Source organism: Bos javanicus, chromosome 22 (assembly GCF_032452875.1).
Source record: "Bos javanicus breed banteng chromosome 22, ARS-OSU_banteng_1.0, whole genome shotgun sequence".
In the NCBI taxonomy this organism is placed as follows: Eukaryota; Metazoa; Chordata; class Mammalia; order Artiodactyla; family Bovidae; genus Bos; species Bos javanicus.
The window spans coordinates 53,377,584-53,397,423 of NC_083889.1; the positions used below are offsets into that span (position 1 = coordinate 53,377,584).

At 44.8% G+C, this 19,840-nt stretch overlaps 2 protein-coding genes across 2 annotated transcripts in view; both read left to right on the forward strand.

Annotated features, from left to right (window-relative positions):
* FYCO1 (FYVE and coiled-coil domain autophagy adaptor 1) overlaps window positions 1–19,840 on the forward strand; it is a 103,491-nt gene that overhangs the window by 4,790 nt on the left and 78,861 nt on the right. The window lies entirely within an intron of this gene.
* Window positions 8,899–18,562, forward strand: XCR1 (X-C motif chemokine receptor 1). Its single transcript, XM_061397036.1, has 2 exons — window positions 8,899–8,973; window positions 13,395–18,562. The coding sequence occupies exon 2, from the start codon at window positions 13,412–13,414 to the stop codon at window positions 14,411–14,413; it is 1,002 nt and encodes a 333-aa protein (XP_061253020.1). The 5' UTR covers window positions 8,899–8,973; window positions 13,395–13,411; the 3' UTR covers window positions 14,414–18,562.

A 19,840-nucleotide genomic window follows, 5' to 3' on the forward strand; every position in this document is an offset into this window, starting at 1 on the left:
GTCCCAGAATCTCATGTCCACCAAATTCTATCCATCAAGCAAGTCACCAAGACCAGCCCACATTCAAGAAGAATGGAGTTAGACCCTGCCTCTCAATGGAAAGACTGGAAAAACATTTGCAGCCATATTTAATGTCCCTACTACAGAAGAGCTAGGAAACACTTGCTGCGCGTACTGAGGGGATTTTTACTCCCCATGTTGGTCTAGCTCATACTGTGTTCCAGGCTGTGTCCTGGGCAATGGAGAGACAGAGCAGTGATCAAGGCAGAGACATGGCGCCTGCCTTCTCAAATACAGCCATAACCCAGTGCCTGGCATGTGGGAAGTGCCAGGAAATGTGAGCTGCTGGTATTTTAATTGTTAAATGAATCATTATTGGATTAAAAATAATAAGCACAGTGAGCATAAGCAGAGAACAGTTTTGGAGAATGACAAGGTGCAAAAGAACACAGTCAAGAGAGTCTGACCTGTTCAGGAGGGTGAAATCTGAGCCAAGGAGGAGTAATGAACTGGGGGGAGGGGAGCGGAAGTAACGTGTGTGGCCACTGAGTGCAGCGGACAAGGGAAGCGTGCATCCCACGAGCTGGCCAGGGTCAGGCCATCTAAGGCTCTTAACTGAGTGCCTTACATCCATCCTTCCAGGCCATGGCTGATGTCTAGCAACCTTCTCCAAGAGCCCATCTCACCAGGTCCTCCAGTGGCTTTTTCTTCCCCAGGCCTGGGCTCAGTAGCCACTGCCTGCCCTCACTGGTCCAGGGACACCTCCCCATCTCTGCCTGCATCCCACACCCTGTCCATGCCTTTGTGAAAGTCCATTCTTTGCATTATCCTCAGTCACCCTCTTGAAAGGACCATCTGTCCCTTCCTGGAATCCTGAATGATACCACTACACCAGCAAGAATAGGAACTTGGGACATTATCTCAGGAGCAATTCTAGGAAAATGATAACCTTCTATCCAGGTGGCCTGGTAAATTGTAATGACCAGCTCTCCAGAGGGTAAAGCCCTGATTTGCATTGACTTCCAGATTCCATTTTCCAGTTTCCCCCTCAGTCAGTCTCTCCCATCAGGAAGCTCCATAAGCCTCTTATCCTTCTCCATCAGAGGGCAGACAGACTGAAAACCACAATCATAGAAAACTAACCAATCCAATCACATGGACCACAACCTTGTCTAACTCAATGAAACTATGAGCCATGCCGTGTAGGGCCTCCTAAGACTGACGGGTCATGGTGGAGAGTTCTAACAAAACGTGGTCCACTGGAGAAGGAAATGGCAAACTACTTCAGTATTCTTGCCTTGAGAACCTCATTAACAGTATAAAAAGGCAAAAAGATATGACACTGAAAGGTGAACTCCCCCAGTCAGTATGTGCGCAATATGCTACTGGAGATCAGTGGAGAAATAACTCGAGAAAGAATGAAGAGACGGAGCCAAGGCAAAAACAACACCCAGTTGTGGATGTGACTGGTGATGGAAGCAAAGTCCAATGCTGTAAAGAGCAGTATTGCATAGGAACCTGGAATGTTAGGTCCATGAATCAAGGCAAATTGGAAGTGGTCAAACAGGAGCTGGCAAGAGCAAACATTGACATTTTAGGAATCAGCGAACTAAAATGGATGGAATGGGTGAATTTAACTCAGGTGGCCATTATACCTACTACTGTGGGCAGGAATCCCTTAGGAGAAATGGAGTAGCCATCATAGTCAACAAGAGAGTCCAAAAAGCAGTACTTGAATGCAATCTCAGAAATGACAGAATGATCTCTGTTCGTTTCCAAGGCAAACTATTCAATATCACAGTAATCCAACTCTATGCCCTGACCAGTAACGCTGAAGAAGCTAAAGTTGGATGGTTCTATGATCTACAAGACTTTCTAGAACTAACACCCCAAAAAGATGTCCTTTTCACTTTCAGTTCAGTTCAGTCACTCAGTCATGTCCGACTCTTTGCGACCCCATGAATCGCAGCACGCCAGGCCTCCCTGTCCATCACCAACTCCCAGAGTTCACCCAGACTCACATCCATCGAGTCAGTAATGCCATCCAGCCATCTCATCCTCTGTCATCCCCTTCTCCTCCTGCCCCCAATCCCTCCCAGCATCAGAGTCTTTTCCAATGAGTCAACTCTTCGCATGAGGTGGCGAAGTACTGGAGTACTGGAGTTTCAGCTTCAGCATCATTCCCTCCAAAGAAATCCAGGGATGATCTCCTTCAGAATGGACTGGTTGGATCTCCTTGCAGTCCAAGAGACTCTCGAGAGTCTTCTCCAACACTACAGTTCAAAAACATCAATTCTTTGGCGCTCAGCCTTCTTCACAGTCCAACTCTGACATCCATACATGACCACAAACACCTGGAGTAACAGGGAAATTTGGCCTTGGAGTACAGACTGAAGCAGGGCAAAGGCTAATAGAGTTTTGCCAAGAGAACGCATTGGTCATAGCAAACACCCTCTTCCAACAACACAAGAGAAGACTCCGCACCAGACATCACCAGATGGTCAACACCGAAATCAGATTGATTATACTCTTTGCAGCCAAAGATGGAGAAGCTCTATACAGTCAGCAAAAACAAGACCAGGAGCTGACTGTGGCTCAGATAATGAACTCCTTATTGCCAAACTCAGACTTAAATTGATGAAAGTAGGGAAAACCAATAGACCATTCAGGTATGACCTAAATCAAATCCCTTATGTTTATACAGTAGAAGCAACGAATAGATTCAAGGGATTAGATCTGATAGAGTGCCTGGAGAACTATGTAAGGAGGATCATGACCTTGTACAGGAGGCAGGGACCAAGACCATCCCCAAGAAAAAGAAATGCAAAAAGGCAAAATGGTTGTCTGAGGAGGCCTTACAAATAGTTGTAAAAAGAAAAGAGAAAGGCAATGGGGAAAAGGAAAGATACACTCATTTGAATGCAGAGTTCCAAAGAATAGCAAGAAGAGATAAGAAAGCCTTCCTCAGTGATCAATGCAAAGACATAGAGGAAAACAATAGAATGGGAAAGACTAGAGATGTTTTCAAGAAAATCAGAGATACCAAGGGAAAATTTCATGCAAAGATGGCTTCAATAAAGGACAGAAATGGTATGGACCTAACAGAAGCAGAAGATATTAAGAAGAGGTGGCAAGAATACACAGAAGAACTATACAAAAAAGATCTTCACGACCCAGATAATCACGATGGTGTGATCACTCACCTAGAGCCAGACATCCTGGAATGCAAAATCAAGTGGGCCTCAGGGAGCATCACTATGAGCAAAGCTAGTGGAGGTGATGGAATTCCAGTTGAGCTATTTCAAATCCTAAAAGATGATGCTGTGAAAGTGCTGCACTCAATATGCCAGCAAATTTGGAAAACTCAGCAGTGGCCACAGGACTGGAAAAGGTCAGTTTTCATTCCAATCCCAAAGAAAGGCAATGCCAAGGAATGTTCAAACTACTGCACAATTTCACTTATCTCACACGCTAGTAAAGTAACGCTCAAAATTCTCCAGTCCAGGCTTCCACAAGTTCACATGAACCGTGAACTTGCAGATGTTCAAGCTGGATTTAGAAGAGGCAGAGGAACCAGAGATCAATTTGCCAACATCTGTTGGATCGTTGAAAAAGCAAGAGCATTCCAGAAAAGCATCTACTTCTGCTTTATTGACATTGCCAAATCTTTTGACTGTATGGATCACAACAAACTGTGGAAAATCATTAAAGAGATGGGAATATCAGACCACCTGACCTGCCTCTTGAGAAATCTGTATGCAGGTCAGGAAGCAACAGTTAGAACTGGACATGGAACAACAGACTGCTTCCAAATAGGGAAAGGAGTACGTCAAGGCTGTATATTGTTGCCCTGCTTATTTAACTTCTATGCAGAGTACATCATGAGAAATTCCAGGCTGGAAGAAGTACAAGCTGGAATCAAGATTGCCGGGAGAAATATCAATAACTTCAGATATGCAGATGACACTACCCTTATGGCAGAAAGTGAAGAGGAACTAAAGAGCCTCTTGATGAAAGTGAAAGAGGTGAGTGAAAAAGTTGCCTTAAAATTCAACATTCAGAAAACTAAGATCATGGCATCTGGTCCCATCACTTCATGGCAAATAAATGGGGAAACAGTGGAAACAGTGAGAGACTTAATTTTGGGGGGCTCCAAAATCACTGCAGGTGGTGACTGCAGCTATGAAATTAAAAGATGCTTGCTCTTTGGAAGAAAAGTTATAACCAACCTAGACAGCATATTAAAAAGCAGAGACATTACTTTGCCAACAAAGGTCCTTCTAATCAAAGCTATGGTTTTTCCAGTAGTCACATATGGATATGAGAGTTGGACTATAAAGAAAGTTGAGTGCCAAAGAATTGATGCTTTTGAACTATGGTGTTGGAGAAGACTCTAGAGAGTTCCTTGGACCTCAAGGAGATCCAACTAGTCCAATCTAAAGGAAATCAGTCCTGAATATTCATTGGAAGGACTGATGCTGAAGCTGAAACCCCAAAACTTTGGCCACCTGATGCAAAGAACTGACTCATTTGAAAAGACCCTGATGCTGGGAAAGATTGAAGGTGGGAGGAGAAGGGGTCGACAGAGGATGAGATGGTTGGATGGCATCACCGACTCAATGGACATGAGTTTGGGTAAACTCCAGGAGTTGGTGATGGACAGAGAGGTGTGGCATGCTGCAGTCCATGGGTTTGAAAAGAATCGGACATGACTGATCGACTGAACTCACTGACAAGATTCCAAGGTGTCAATACTTCCACCATGGTTGATTTCAAGCCACCAATGTGACAGCAGCCAGTTCACAAAAGTCCTAAAAATAAAATGCAGGGTGGTGAGCTAGCTCCATCATTCCTCTGCCCAGATCAAATGCTAGCTCCAGTCTCTCCATTGGAGCCACCTCAGCCAGAGGCTAGATGTTCCAGCAGAGAGGTGGAGGGCCTCTGAGTGCTGTTGGCCTCTTGCCTTCTGGGCCCTATGAATCCCAGTGAAGCCAGGATGCTCTCTCTAAGGGCTCCTAAAAGTGCAAGACCTTTCATGTCCCTCTGCCTGCTCTCATGTGCATGGGGCTGAGACCAAAACAACTATCCCTCTCCCTGGATTTGGTCCAATTAGGTCATGAGACCCTGGGGATCTAGAGTCAGCAGTTCTCTTATTAAAAGCAATTCATTCCCACCAAGAGCTGCACTCTGATGCTGATGCCAGAGACCTCTGATGCTGATCTCGGCCCTGAATCCCGCTTCCCCACAGAGGGATCCAGACCTTAACTATGATAACCAGACCTCTAAATACTTTGTGCCTCACCCAGAACTGAACTTCCCCCTCTGTATGTTGAGTCTGTATGAGGCTGAACCTCAATTCCATCTGTGTCCAGCCCAGCCAGTGTTTTAGAACTTTCTGTTTAAGGCGAGAGCATGAAATTCTTTAATAATGAAACCAAATGTGAGGAAATGTGAAATGATACTTTCAAATTTTGTCTTCATATTTAGGGAACAGACATTTGTTAAACACTTGCTGTATGAGTCCTTTCATTAATTACCTACCTTGGCAAAGAGCAGTTATTACAGACATGCATACACACACACTCACACACAATTGGGAGAGTAAATTTGTAGAGAAAATTCCTAATTCAAAACAACAAAATTTGAATCAAAACAACATAATATTACAAGTATCCTTTCAGACTGACAAAACTTTTTAAAGTTACTAACACCTGATTTTGACTAGGTGTACACTATTGTGGAAATGTAAATAAATACAACCATTTTAGAAGACGTAAATAGTATTTTGGCAACACTTCAGTTCACTTCAGTCACTCAGTTTTGTCCGACTCTTTCCAAGCCCATGGACTGCAGCACGCCAGGCTTCCCTGGCCATCACCATCTCCCAGAGCTTACTCAAACTCATGTCCATCGAGTCAGTGATGCCATCCAACCATCTCATCCTCTGTCATCCCCTTCTCCTCTTGCCTTCAATCTTTCCCAGCATCAGGGTCTTTTCAAATGAGTCAGTTCTTTGCATCAGGTGACCAAAGTATTGGAGTTTCAGCTTCAGCATCAGTCCTTCCAATGAATATTCACGGCTGATTTTCTTTAGGATTGACTGGTTGGATCTCCTTGCGGTCCAAGGGACTCTCAAGAGTCTTCTCCAACACCACAGTTCAAAAACATCAATTCTTCAGTGCTCAGCTTTCTTTATAGTCCAACTCTCACATCCATTCATGACTACTGGAAAAACCATAACTCTGACTAGAAGGACCTTTGTTGGCAAAGTAATGTCTCTGCTTTTTAATATGCTGACTAGATTGGTCATAACTTTTCTTCCAAGGAGCAAGCATCTTTTAATTTCATGGCTGCAATCACCATCTACAGTGATTTTGGAGCCTGAGAAAATAAAATCTGTAATTGCTTACACTGTTTCCCCTTCTATTTGCCATGAAGTGATGGGACCAGATGCCATGATCTTAGTTTTCTGAATGTTGAGTTTTAAGCCAACTTTTTCACTCTCCTCTTTCACTTTCATCAAGAGACTCTTTAGTTCTTTGCTTTCTGCCATAAATATGGTGTCATCTGTATATCTGAGGTTATTGATATTTCTCCCAGAAATCTTGATTCCAGCTTAAACTTCATCCAGCCTGGCATTTCACGTGTACTCTGCATAGAAGTTAAACAAGCAGGGTTACCATATACAGCCTTGACGTACTCCTTTCCCAATTTGCAACCAATCTGTTGTTCCATGTCTGATTCTAAGTGTTGCTTCCTGATCTGCATACAGATTTCTCAAGAGGCAGGTCAGGTGGTCTGATATTCCCATCTCTTTAAGGACTTTCCACAGTTTATTGTGATCCACACAGTCAAAGGATTTGGAATAGTCAATAAAGCAGAAGTAGATGTTTTTCTGGAACTCTCTTGCTTTTTCGATGATCCAACGGATGTTTGCAAATTGGTCTCTTGTTCCTCTGCCTTTTCTAAATCTAGCTGGAATGTCTGGAAGTTCATGGTTCATGTATTGCTAAAGCCTGGCTTGGAGAATTTTGAGCATTACTTTGCTAGCATGTAAGATGTATGCAATTGTGCAGTAGTTTGAACATTCTTTGGCATTGCCTTTCCTTGGGATTGGAATGAAAAGTGACCTTTTCCAGTCCTGTGGCCACTGCTGAGTTTTCCAAATATGCTGGCATATTGAGTGCAGCACTTTAACAATACTTGCCAAAATGTAAAATGCACATTCTCTATGATCCAGAAATGCATCGCTTCTAGTAATCCATCCTACAGAAATTCAATACCAGTACATTAAAAGTATATGTATTATAATCCTTGCAGCATTCTGATAATTTTAAAAATTGAATGCAAGATGGATGTTCGTTGAAAGGAAAAGAAGCAAACCCTAACACCATAATGCAGTGGAACACTTTCTAGCCATTGAAAAGAATAGGATAGGCTTGGAGAGACTTTCATGCTGCTGCGTTGAATGGAAAAAGGATAAATCAGTGTACATGATAGGATCATGTTTTTGCAGAGAAAGACTACAAAATTTGAGCCTTCATATATTATTGTTGGGAAAAAAAATTTGAAGCAGCTCTGTGGAAGATGATTTATCAGTTCCTCAAACAATCAAACAATCCTGCTCCTAGGTAAATACCCAAGAGAATTGAAAAAAATTATATGCATACAGAAACTTACAAATGAATGTTCAGAGCAGCCTTATTCATCACATCCAAAGAGTGGAAACAATCCAAATGTCATTCAGTTGACAGCTGGTTGAAATGTGGTTTATCCATACAGTGGAATATTATTCATCCATAAGGAGGAATGAAGTACTGACACATGCTGCAACATGGATGAACCCTGAAAATATTGTGCCGAGTAAAAGTATCCAGACACAAAAAGGATCACATATTATATGGTTCAACTCACATGAAATTTCTAGAATAGGCAAACCATAGAGACAGAAAGTAGACCAGTGGTTGCCAAGAGATGGAGGGAACTAGGGAGTAAGATCGACTCCTGGCAAACAAGCATGAATTTCTTTTGAGGGTGATGGAAATGTTCTGAGTTGGGTAGTAATGGCTGTGTACAACACTGAATATGCCAAAAACCACTGAATCGTGCAGTTTAAAATGGTAAATTTTATGTTACATGAATTATTTCAATTTAAAATAATAATAGTCATGCACTACTGGTATTTATACATTACTTTAAAACATGTAGCTATTCTCAGTTATTTTTGGCCGCAGTGAATCACCGTTGCTGAGTGCGGGCTTTCTCTAGTTGTGGCAAGCGGGGACGGCTCTTCGTTGCAGTGCACAGGCCTCTCATTGCGGTGGCTTCTCCTGTTGCAGAGCACAGGCTCCAGGATGCGATGGCTTCAGTTGTTCTGGAGCCATGGGCTCATAAGTTGCGGGATTCGGGCTCAGTAATTGTGGTATATGGGCTTAGCGGCTCTGTGGCACGTGGAATTTCTTCTTGGACCAGGGATCGAACCTGTGTCCCCTGCATTGGCGGGTGGATTCTTAAACACTGGACCACTAAGGAAGTCCCACATATAGTTTTTGATAAAATTTAAAATACCACTTTAAAAAACACATTATCTTTTAAGATCCCTAACTGCAAAATTACTTTATCTGTCCTTGGTGGCACTGAGGGGCTCAAATGACACCTAAGTCAACAACTTAGGAAAAGACTCATTGAAAAAGATTCTGCTTCTGGGAAAGAGCCTAATGTTGAGATGGTTGGATAGCATCACCCACTGAATGGACATGAGTTTGAACAAACTCCAAGAGGTAGTGAAGGACAGGGAAGCTTGGTGTCCTGCAGTCTATTGGGTCGCAAAGAGTTGGACGTGACTTAGCAATTGAATGCCACCACCGCCTTCCTCTAGCCCACTGAGAGGGTGTCTCAGTTTCTTTGTGCAAAATAAGGAACAGAGAAGCACCATTTCTGCCTGAAGGCGCTTGTACAGAGGTGCACATATAGGTGAGTTCCTTTACAACCCTTTCAAACGTATGTTTTCCTCTACTTTTAATAGCTGATAGCTGGAATTCTTAAATACTGAGTAGGTATCAGAAGCACCTGGAGACCAGCTAAATAACGCAGATTCCTGAGCCCTCCATCCAGAGGCTCTGGTTCCCTGAATCTGGGTTTTCTCAAAAATCTGCAATGCTGCAAAGCGTGTCAGTAGAACATGCTTTGAGTAGGACTGTCATACATAATCCTTTTTCTTGTGCTAAAGAAAGGGGAGGTGTTTGGTTATAAATCTTTATGTAAGGCATTGTTATTATTAGTGTTTGAATAATTTAGAGCTGTATTTCTCAATCCAAATTATTCTGTGGACCAGAAAGCTAAAGTTACTCTGTTAGAATTGAAGTGGACTTCGGAGATCTCAAGGTGGGAGGGCAAGGACATGCAAAGGGAACCCCTAGGATGAAACTCTGAGAAGCCTGGGGTTTGGCACCATTCTCCTTTCCGTGCCCAAGGCCCACCATGCCCAGACCAAGAGCACCTCTGAAAACTTGAGTAAATGTATTAATAACTGACAAAACATGGAATGATTTGTTTTTGTAGGTGCCTGATATCCCTTTAATTTCTAGTTTGCTGAGTTTATATCATGAATTGTTGTTGAGTTTTGTCAAATGCTCTTCTGTATTTGTCAAAAAGGATCATATAGTTTTGTCTTAGTATGGTCACTTAAATTGATTGATTTTCAAATGTTAAACCAACTTCATACTTTTGGGATAAACACTTGGTCATGATGTATTAACCTTTTAAAATATATTGCTGGATTTGATTTGCTAATATTTGGTTAAGGATTTTTATATCTGTCTTCATGAGAAATATTGGTCTACTGGTCTATAGTTTTCTTTTACTGTAATTTTTATCTGGTTTTGGTATCAAGGTTATGTTGGTCTCATAAAACAATTGGAGAACTACTCCATCCTGTATTTCATGTAGTTTGTATAAGATCAGTGTTATTTCTTCCTGATATGTTTGACAGAATGCACTAGAAAAATCTGGTTCTGGAGTCTTCTTTGTAGAATAGTTTCTTAGTTTTTTAGAGTTGACAAAGTTTCTGTAATAAAGGTAGGATTATGTCATATCATTTCATGTCAGTTCTGGTAGGTTGAATTTTTAAAGAAATCTTTCTATTTCATATATGTTTTTGAATTGGTTAAAATTGATCATAATATTTCTTTGTTATTATTTTAAAGTTTGTAAGACCTGTAGCAATAACCACTCTTTCATACCCGCTATTGACAATTCATGTTCTCTCTTTTTGTTCTCAGTCTAGCTAGAGTTTTCAGTTCAGTTCAGTCGCTCAGTTATGTCCAACTCTTTGCCACCCCATGGACTGCTGTACTCCAGGCTTCCCTGTCCACCACCAGTTCTTAGAACTTGCTCAAACTCATGTCCATTGAGTTGGTGATGCCATCCAACCATCTCATCCTTTGTTGTCCCCTTCTCCTCCTGCCTCCAATCTTTCCCAGCATCAGAGTCTTTGCCAACGAGTCTGTTCTTCACATCAGGTGCCCAAAGTATTGGTGTTTCTGCTCCAGCACCAGTCCTTGCAATGAATATTCAGGACTGATTTCCTTTAGGATGGACTGGTTGGATCTCCTTGCAGTCCAAGAAACTCTCAAGAGTCTTCTCCAACACCACAGTTCAAAAGCATCAATTCTTTGGCACTCAGCTTTCTTTATAGTCCAACTCTCACATCCATACACGACTACTGGAATAACCATATCTTTGACTGTATGGACCTTTGTTGACAAAGTAATATCTCTGCTTTTTAATATGCTCTCTACGTTGGTCATAACTTTCCTTCCCAAGGAGTAAGTGTCTTTTAATTTCATGTCTGCAGTCACCATCTGCAGTGATTTTGGAGCCCAAGAAAATAAAATCTGTCACTTTCCATTATTTCCACTTCTATTTGCCATGAAGTGATGGGTCCAGGTGCCATGATCTTAGTTTTTTGAATATGGGATTTCAAACCGGCTTTTTCCCTCTCCTGTTTCACCTTCATCAAGAGACTCTTTAGTTCCTCGTCACTTTCTGCCATTAGAGTGGTGTCATCTGCATATCTGAGGTTATATTTCTCCCGGCAATCTTGATTCCAGCTTGAACTTCATCCAGTCAGCCATTTCACACGATATGCCCTGCACATAAGTTAAATAATCAACATACAGCCTTGTATATAAACAATATACAGCCTTGACATACTCCTTTTCCAATTTGGAACAGTCCATTGTTCCATGTCCGGTTCTAACTGTTGCTTCTTGACCTGCATACAGATTTCTCAGGAGGTAGGTAAGGTGGTCTGATATTCCCATCTCTTTAAGAATGTTCCACAGTTTGTTGTGATCCACACAGTCAAAGGCTTTAGTATAGTCAGTGAAGCAGATGTTTTTCTGGAATTCTCTTACTTTTTCTATGTTTTAGTGCCTCTTTTAAAACTTTTCCCAAATAACCAGTTTGGGCTTTGTATGACAGGAAGTGTGCTTAACAAACTCCCGTCCCAAAATATCTCCACTTCAACTTGTCAGGAAACTGTAAACTTCTTATAGATAGAAACTATTATGTTCACATCCTAAAATCCAACATCTATCATGGTGCCTGCTGTGTGTCACTGATCATTATGGGCTGTTGTATTGAGTCAGATAAACTCTTCTTTAAAATGTAAGCACTCAATTTCTAAATGTCAAAAAAATAAGACCATGAGATATGATTAAAAGCAGAATGGGTTGACCAGTTTAAGTAAAGGGCTCTTAAAATCCATAAGGAAAACAGTATTATCTCAAGTAGAGAAAGAAATAAAAGCCATAAGTACTTTGAAAATAAGAACCAGAAGTGGACAGTAAATATGCAGAACTATCTGTATCCCCCTATATAGTAAAAGAATACAAAACAAAACAACCATCTTAATATTTTCAGTTATCTTCACTTTTGTGTTTCAAGAGGCAAATTGACTTACCTACCTAAAATAGGATAAATTTGGAGACTCCCTCCCCTCCTTATTAGTCCTCCTATCCCAAACTGGAAAATGGTAAACTATTCCTCCATTTCTTCTCCTCAAAATACAAGGACATAAAGTCTGGGTTCTAGTGTTGGCCTTCCTGGCTGTTTCCTGGCTTTATAACATTGAGCAGTTCGTTTTACCAGTCTGAGCTGGTTTCCTCTTCTGTAAAGTGGAAATGGTCCCATCTCGTGAGAGAGTGCTGCGGGATGAAGGGAGCAGATGAGCACTGCGAGTCAGCACGGGGCCTGGCTCAGAGTGGACGCAGAGAACTCTTACAGTGTGCTCTGTTTCACGTAGCTGCTTCATCCAGGTCTCCCATCCTCCTCTGAGGCCCTGCAGCTTCATCTGCCTCTCTCAGTGAAATTGCCAGCTCTTCAACCCCTTTTCCTGTCTCCTTGGCTTTCTAGTCTCACTGTTTCTAAAATCTCACTAACCCAGAGGACTGAGTCAATTTGCCTTTATGTTTTCCTAGCCACTCACCTTCTATTGAACATAGGTTATTTCTACTTGCTCATAAGATATTCTATAAACCAAGCTCCTGGATGATGAAGCTTTCTGCTTTGGGAGTTAATCCTGTGTTAGTGGGGATCTGATCTCCCAGATTCTCAACATTCATTGAAGTCTTGAGATTATTTCATAATTAGATTTACATGAAACAGATGTTTGCTTCATTTGTCTCTTTTCTTTTTTGACTGGTTCCAAGAGACTGCAAGTGTCCTGAAACAATCCTGCTGTCAGGATTCCTATACTTTCTGGGAGTGAGGAAGGAAAGGAAGGAGCAGAGGAAGAAAGGAAGGGAGGGACAGAGGGAGAGGAGACAGGAAGGCAAGTAGGATTGGTAAATGCTCACTAGGTATTAATAAATGAAGGGATGACGCTGGGATCATTAGCCCTGCTTTGAAGATAAGGACCTAAGGTTCAGAAAGGTTAAAAAGCTTGTCCAAGAACACAATTTTGGGCCCTACATTTGATCTCAGGTTTTTCTCCAATATTTTGGCCACCTGATGTGAAGAGCTGACTCATTTGAAAAGACCCTGATGTTGGGAAAGATTGAAGGCGGGAGGAGAAGGGGATGACAGAGGATGAGATGGTTAGGTGGCATCACCAACTCAATGGACATGAGTTTGGGTAAACTCCAGGAGTTGGTAATGGACAGCGAGGCCTGGCGTGCTGCGGTTCATGAACTTTGATATCCAGTTCCACTGTCTTTCTGTTACACCTCCTGGGACACTGGTCTACCTTAGTGCTACTGAAAAGTTCCTAATTCCATTATAAAGTTCACCAACCAGTAGCTGGGCCATGGATCACATCTTTTTGTACCTTGGGTCCTGTTGCTCTCTAGCCTAACCACATGGCTTTGAACTCCATGTCTCTATCACTTCAGATGGTCTCAGCGTCTAGATGGAGCCCTCAGACATCCCGGAGTCCACCACCTTTTATGAGTATGATCCTCAGAGCTTTCTGTGTGAGAAGAGGACCTTTGTCTTCGCCACTGTCAGCACCACCATCCTGTACTGCCTGGTGTTCTTTCTCAGCCTGGTGGGCAACAGCCTGGTGCTGTGGGTCTTGGTGAAGTATGAGAGCCTGGAGTCCCTCACCAACGTTTTCATCCTCAACCTGTGCCTCTCAGACCTGGTGTTCTCCTGCCTGTTGCCTGTGTGGATCTTGGGGTACCACTGGGGCTGGGTGCTGGGAGACCTCCTGTGCAAGCTCCTCAACATGGTCTTCTCCATCAGCCTCTACAGCAGCATCTCCTTCCTGACCATCATGACCATCCATCGCTACCTGTCGGTGGTGAGTCCCATCTCGTCCCTGCGTGTCCACACCCTCCAGCGCCGTGTGCTGGTGACGGCCGCCGTGTGGGCAGCTAGCATCCTGTCCTCTATCCCTGATGCCATCTTCCACAAGGTGTTCCCTTCGGGCTGTGACTATTCGGAACTCGAGTGGTTCCTCGCCTCCGTCTACCAGCACAATGTCATCTTCCTGCTGTCCGTGGGGGTCATCCTGTTCTGCTACGTGGAGATCCTCAGGACCCTGTTCCGCTCACGGTCCAAACGGCGCCACCGCACGGTGAGGCTCATCTTCACCATCGTGGCGGCATACTTCCTCAGCTGGGCTCCCTACAACCTGATCCTGTTCCTGCAGACACTGTTGAAACTGGGGGTCATTCAGAGCTGTGAGGTCAGCCAGCAGCTGGATTACGCCCTGCTCATCTGCCGCAACGTGGCCTTCTCCCACTGCTGCTTCAACCCCGTGCTCTACGTCTTCGTCGGGGTCAAGTTCCGCAGGCACCTCAAAAGTCTGCTCCGGCGCTTCTGGCTGTGCCGGCAGCAGGCGCCCAGCCTTCCTCCGTCACCTCACCCCCCAGTTGCCTTCACCTACGAGGGCATCTCCTTCTATTGAAGGGGAGTTTGGTGGGGCAGGAAGGAGATGGAGGGCACCAGGCTGGGAAACGCTACAGCTGCGGCTGGTGGATGACAGCAGTACGTTACACCAGGGGGTCCTACGGGCCCCCTCTTCTGCAGAAAAGTTCCCCACCTGGAAATCTTACATTGCCATCCAGAAAAATGCTTCTTAGATTTTGAGGAAATCTTTTCTCCTTTATTCCTTCATTCAAACATGGATTTCTCATCCTTGATGAGGTCAGGAGACTCTCAAATGTGAAAGGCTTCTGGGAAAGAAGCGTCCTTCAGGACTTGACGAGGGTCTGGAATTCAGTTGTGCAGCTCTAGGCTGCTGGCAAGACGGTGTTCCCTCCCTGACTATAGGATTGTCGCCCGGTGTTGGAGGTGGTGGCTCTGGATGGGGCTGTCTGCAGAGCAGAAGTGATCACACCTGCAAACAAGCACAGTCAGAATGAAACATGGATTCTGAATTCCCACAGCTGGACCAGAGATGTGCCCTGTACCATAGCTCCAGCGTCCGGCACATGAACTGGCTACTTGCATATTTAGTCTGTAAATCTTTTATTGAAAGAATGAATGCAGTAAGTGCCACCTTCTACAGGCGTTTATGTGGAAGCTATAAAGAGGAATGAGATGCAGATACTACCCTCCAGGTGCCAACAGTCGAGCCCTGAGGGCCCAGATGACTGGACACCCACCTTGCTGAAGGCATCCAGGGTGAAGATTCCTCCAGCACCTCCTCCTCTCCAAGTCGATGTTGAACTGACGCTTCCGATCCATCACGTTCCACCTGAAGTGTTCTCCTGCTCCTGGTTGATGGTGCCAGCTTTCTCCACAAGCCGGGTTATCTTGGAGCCCTGCATTTCCTTTCCCTCCACGCCCACGGCCAGGTCCTGTTGATGTTACCTTCCCAGTATCTCTCACATGCCTGTGGCTTCCTCCCCAAACAGCCTCACATCCTCAGCGTCTTCCTGCTGCTCATTTCTTTCCCCACCAAGTGTCCTCTGCATTGATATCACAGCACTTCAAAACCCTCACGTTAGGTTCAGATAAAGCCCAAATACCATAGGCTTTATTTGCATGTAAATAAAGACCCCTTCAATCTGGTGTCAACTAACTTTTCCATTCTTTCTAATTTTTGTGGTCGTTCAGTCGCTAAGTTGTGTCTGACTCTGCAACCCCATGGATTACAGCACACCAGGCTTCCCTCTCCTTCACTACTTCTTGGAATTTGTTCAGACTCAAGTTCATTGAGTCGGTGATGCCATCCAACCATCTTGTCCTCTGTCACCCCCTTCTCCTTCTGTCCTCAGTCTTTCCCAGCATCAGGGTCTTTTCCAATGAGTCAGCTCTTTGCATCAGGTGGCCAGAGTATCTGAGCTTCAGCTTCAGCATCAGCCCTTCCAGGGAATATTCAGGGTTGATTTCCTTTAGGATTGACTGGTTTGATTTCCTTGAAATCCGCGGGACTCTCAAGAGTCTTCTCCAGAGCCACAGTTGGGAAGTATCAGTTCTTCGGCTTTCAGCCTTTTTTATGGTCCAGCTCTCACATCCAATTTTGATCCAACATAAATCTTCACCCCCCAAGCAGCCTAGAACCCAATCACAAAAGACCACATTGGTCCTTTCCCAAACACCCTTCTCCCAGTCTCCTCTGGTCCTCTGTCATGCTGGGCCTTCTACTCCTTAACCGGCAGGCCCTATCTGAAACACCAGCACCCTCGGTAAGGCATCTGCAATCCGTACATTAGGAGAACAGTCTCTGTGGTGTCGAGGCACCCTGCCTGTCCCTCTGAAATAGCATTTGTCCCCTTCCAGTGTGTTGTAGTTGCACCCACGGATGTCTGCTCTCCCTGCCCCATCACACTGGAAACTCCCAGATGGTGGGAACCTGGGCCTGCACCTGCCAAGCAGGGCCCCAGTGTCCTGTCACTGTACTGGGTGCAGAGAAAAGTAACAGCTGCCGCCCGTGTTCTGATGTGCTTGTGGGGGAGCCAGGACCACGTGACACATTCCACCCTGTTTGCCCCAGCCTGCTTCTTTACCAATACTAACTTTTCTTTGCTAGTCTCCACTCTCAGAGCACACTGCGTCTCTCTCTCTCTGTGGCAGTGGTTTACCTTGCCCATCCTTTTTATTTAGTGGTACACTGCCTATTTCTTACAATATCCCAGAGCTTCACATCAAAGGACGTAGATGAAAACCACCCTCTAAGCTTTCCCCTACCCCACAGACCTGATCCCAATCTGTGAGCCTGATTCACTCTGGAGTAGGGCGTTTGGAAAAGCTCCCTAGGTGATTCTGACATGCACCCCAGTTAAGAACATTTGGCTGCAACTCCTTGAAAATGGGAATTCCAGAGACTTCCACAGTCCCCTGAGCAAGACTTTGCACTCAGCAGGCATTCAACACATGCTTGTTGAATCTGCCTGCCAACGCAGGAGACACAGGTCTGATCCCTGGGTCAGGAAGATCTCATGTAGAAGGAAATGACAACTCACTCCAGTATTCTTGCCTGGGTAATCCCATGGACAGAGGAGCCTGGCAGGCTACAGTCCACAGGGTCGCAGAGTTGGACATGACATAGCAACTAAACAACAGTAGAGCCCTCACCTAGAGCTTAGAGGGTTTATACAGCATTTCCCCTGAAGTTCCTGCTCCAGTTTCAATGATCTCTTTGCCCCTGGGCAGCCAGTCTTGAAGGAGTTTGACCTGACTGGGGAAGAGTGAGGGTCTAGTTTTTAGAATTATGCCTGTAGCATCTGTTGGGGAGGGCTGGCTGGTGCAGTTGTTAAACAACAAAACTCCCATGGATTTGCTAATCGATTGGCGTGGCCATCACTCACCATGGAAGAAAGGAAGAGCAGAGGAAGGAGACAGATAGCTATGGGGGCAGAGCTAAGCCTATGAGCTTCTGGTCAGGCTCATCATCCCGCACTCCTTCAAGCTGATGTTATTAAAACTGTATTCAAATTCTGTTCAGAGGGCGGACTGAGCCCAGGGAGCAGAAGGGCAGAGGACTCCATCACCCACCTACTTCGCTAAATCAGAGCTGGTTTTGAGCCCACTCTTCTTAGAAGGCAGGTTTGGGGATCTTGTGTCACCGCTGAGCACGGCCTTTGAGAACCTCACTCCATGGTCTCCTCAGCCCATCCCATTCCTTCATATCCCAAGATACTTCTCTGAGTCAACACATACAGCCATATCCCTGGGAGCACTTCATCAGTACAATCATGTTTGTCTCTGCATTTCTAGTGATGTTTTAGGCCCTCCAGTAGTCTAGGGTAATCTTTAATCCAGAGTCTTCTCCTAATCTAGCTCCTAGAGAATACAAGGGAAGAGGCACAGAGAGAGAGAGAGAAATGAATGGGAAGATGGAGGGGCACCCACCCTACCAGAAAGGGACCCTGGGTTGGACTGCTGAAGGAAGCAGCCTGCAAGCCGCAACCCAGCGACCACACTCCATGTTCGTTGGCCACACTCTTCATGGACGACAAGCTCCTCCTTTCCCTTCCCTCTACCACTATTGAACCTGAGCTGGGCCACTGTGGGCCTGTCCCTTCTTATCCAGTCAAAAAAGAGATGCCCTGGACTCAGGGCTGTAGACCTCCTGCCATTCCTGGAGCATTAAAAACCCACAACAGCGCCAAGGGAAGAAACTCTTCACAGCATTTCCACCTCCACCCTCTCTCCGACAAAATCAGCAAGAGAGAAACCATGCTGCTCTCTAAATAGGAACATGCCTCCAAGCCCAGGGCAGCCCCGGACCTCAGATGACCCCAGGTGACCCCAGCCAGAGTGGAGGTTCCTTGAGGGCACGAACCCCATTGTGCATATCTAGAACCTCCCTCAGTGCCCAGCAGTGTTTATGGTTGGTTAAGTGGATAGGAGATCATCTTTTTAGCTTTTTTCCACTTTTGTTTCTTCTTCCTACACTTGCTTACATTACATCTTCCACTCAACAACAGGCACCAGCCAATGGGCTCACCAGCCCAGACAGTGCCTGGTTTGTTGAACGCATGGCTTTCATTTGTGAAACCTGCCTGTGACAGGACAAATATGAATTACTCTTAAAAATCATCTCATAAAATATAGAAACCATCACTGTATCATGGATGCAAATAAAAGATTAGCATGTACTGACTTACCTTGGGCTGTTTATGTTCTCCTCATTTCTACCCAAGATGATTATTTAAGATTCTTTTATTATTTATTTACTTGTCTGTGCTGGATCTTAGTTGTAGCACTCAGGGTCTTTGATCTTCATTGCAGCAATCAGAATCATTAGTTACAGCACACAAACTCTTAGTGTGGTATGTGGGATCTAGTTCCCCCGCCAGAGATCGAACCTGGGCCCCCTGCATTGGGAGCATGGATTTATAGTCACTGATCACCAGGGAAATACCATTATTTAAGATTTTTAAAAGCTCTCTGTTTATGAGGGATCTGGGTTAGGTTCTTGGGTGAATGGAGTGATACAGAAGGAGGACTAGAGATAAAGCATGGAACAAGCTCTGTATGGGTCAGGATGGTAGGAAATTGGCTCCACTCAGGCCTTAGGTGACATTGCCCAGGAGGCCAAATTTGTTTTGAATGCTCCTAGCCTCAGTTTTCTGTCCCTCCCTATCTCTCCCCTGGCCTAGCACTTGAGTTTTCCATCTTCAGTGTGTCTCAGGACCCACTGTGCGTGAACAGGGACCTAGCAGAGGTCAACCCTCCAATCAGAAGGAATGCTGGGAATTTCAGGCATCCTGAAAACTTGATAGGATATATTTGACAGATTTGGAGGGACGTTTGGTACGGGGAAGAAAGTTATCCTAAATCCTCACCAAGTTATTCTGAGCACAGCCCCCTCTTCACCTTGGGGTCATCCCCGATCTTAGGTGTGGGGTTGTTGCAAACCGTCCACCCCCCCCCCCATGCGACCCCCTCCACAGAAGAGTGTGGCTGGAAGGACCAAAGGATGACAAAGGTGGCCTGGCTCCTTGACTTTATCATTTTCAGAAAATTAGCCTTGAGCATCAGAGAGAACACATGGGCAACAGATGGGCAGGTGGAACTGGACGGTTGCAGGGATTAGAAAAGAGGGTGGATAAATCCTGTGGGGTAGAAAAGTGTTTCAAGAGAAAATGGTGAGGACGGGCCAAGAGAAAGGGATGGTGCTGCCAGGGCCAAGGAATGGAGGACAGCCACAGACTGAAGTACTCCACGCACTATTGCTCTCCTCTCTTGTGCCCAGTCATCACTAATGAATGCATTTTGTTCTGTTGAGTGTAGGCTCAGAGTGCTTCACAACTTACCAACAGAAAATATACCATGAATAGAAATTGGGCAGAGAGCATGGAGAAGTTGGGGGAGGTAGTTCATTCATTAACAGTTTTTGAGCACTGCTTTTAAGCAGGTCCCTGTGTTAAGTACCAAAGGG

What these genes read in the sequence shown, in the direction of transcription:
- XCR1 (XM_061397036.1), top strand. Translation starts at nt 13,412, where the DNA reads ATGGAGCCCTCAGACATCCCGGAGTCCACCACCTTTTATGAGTATGAT.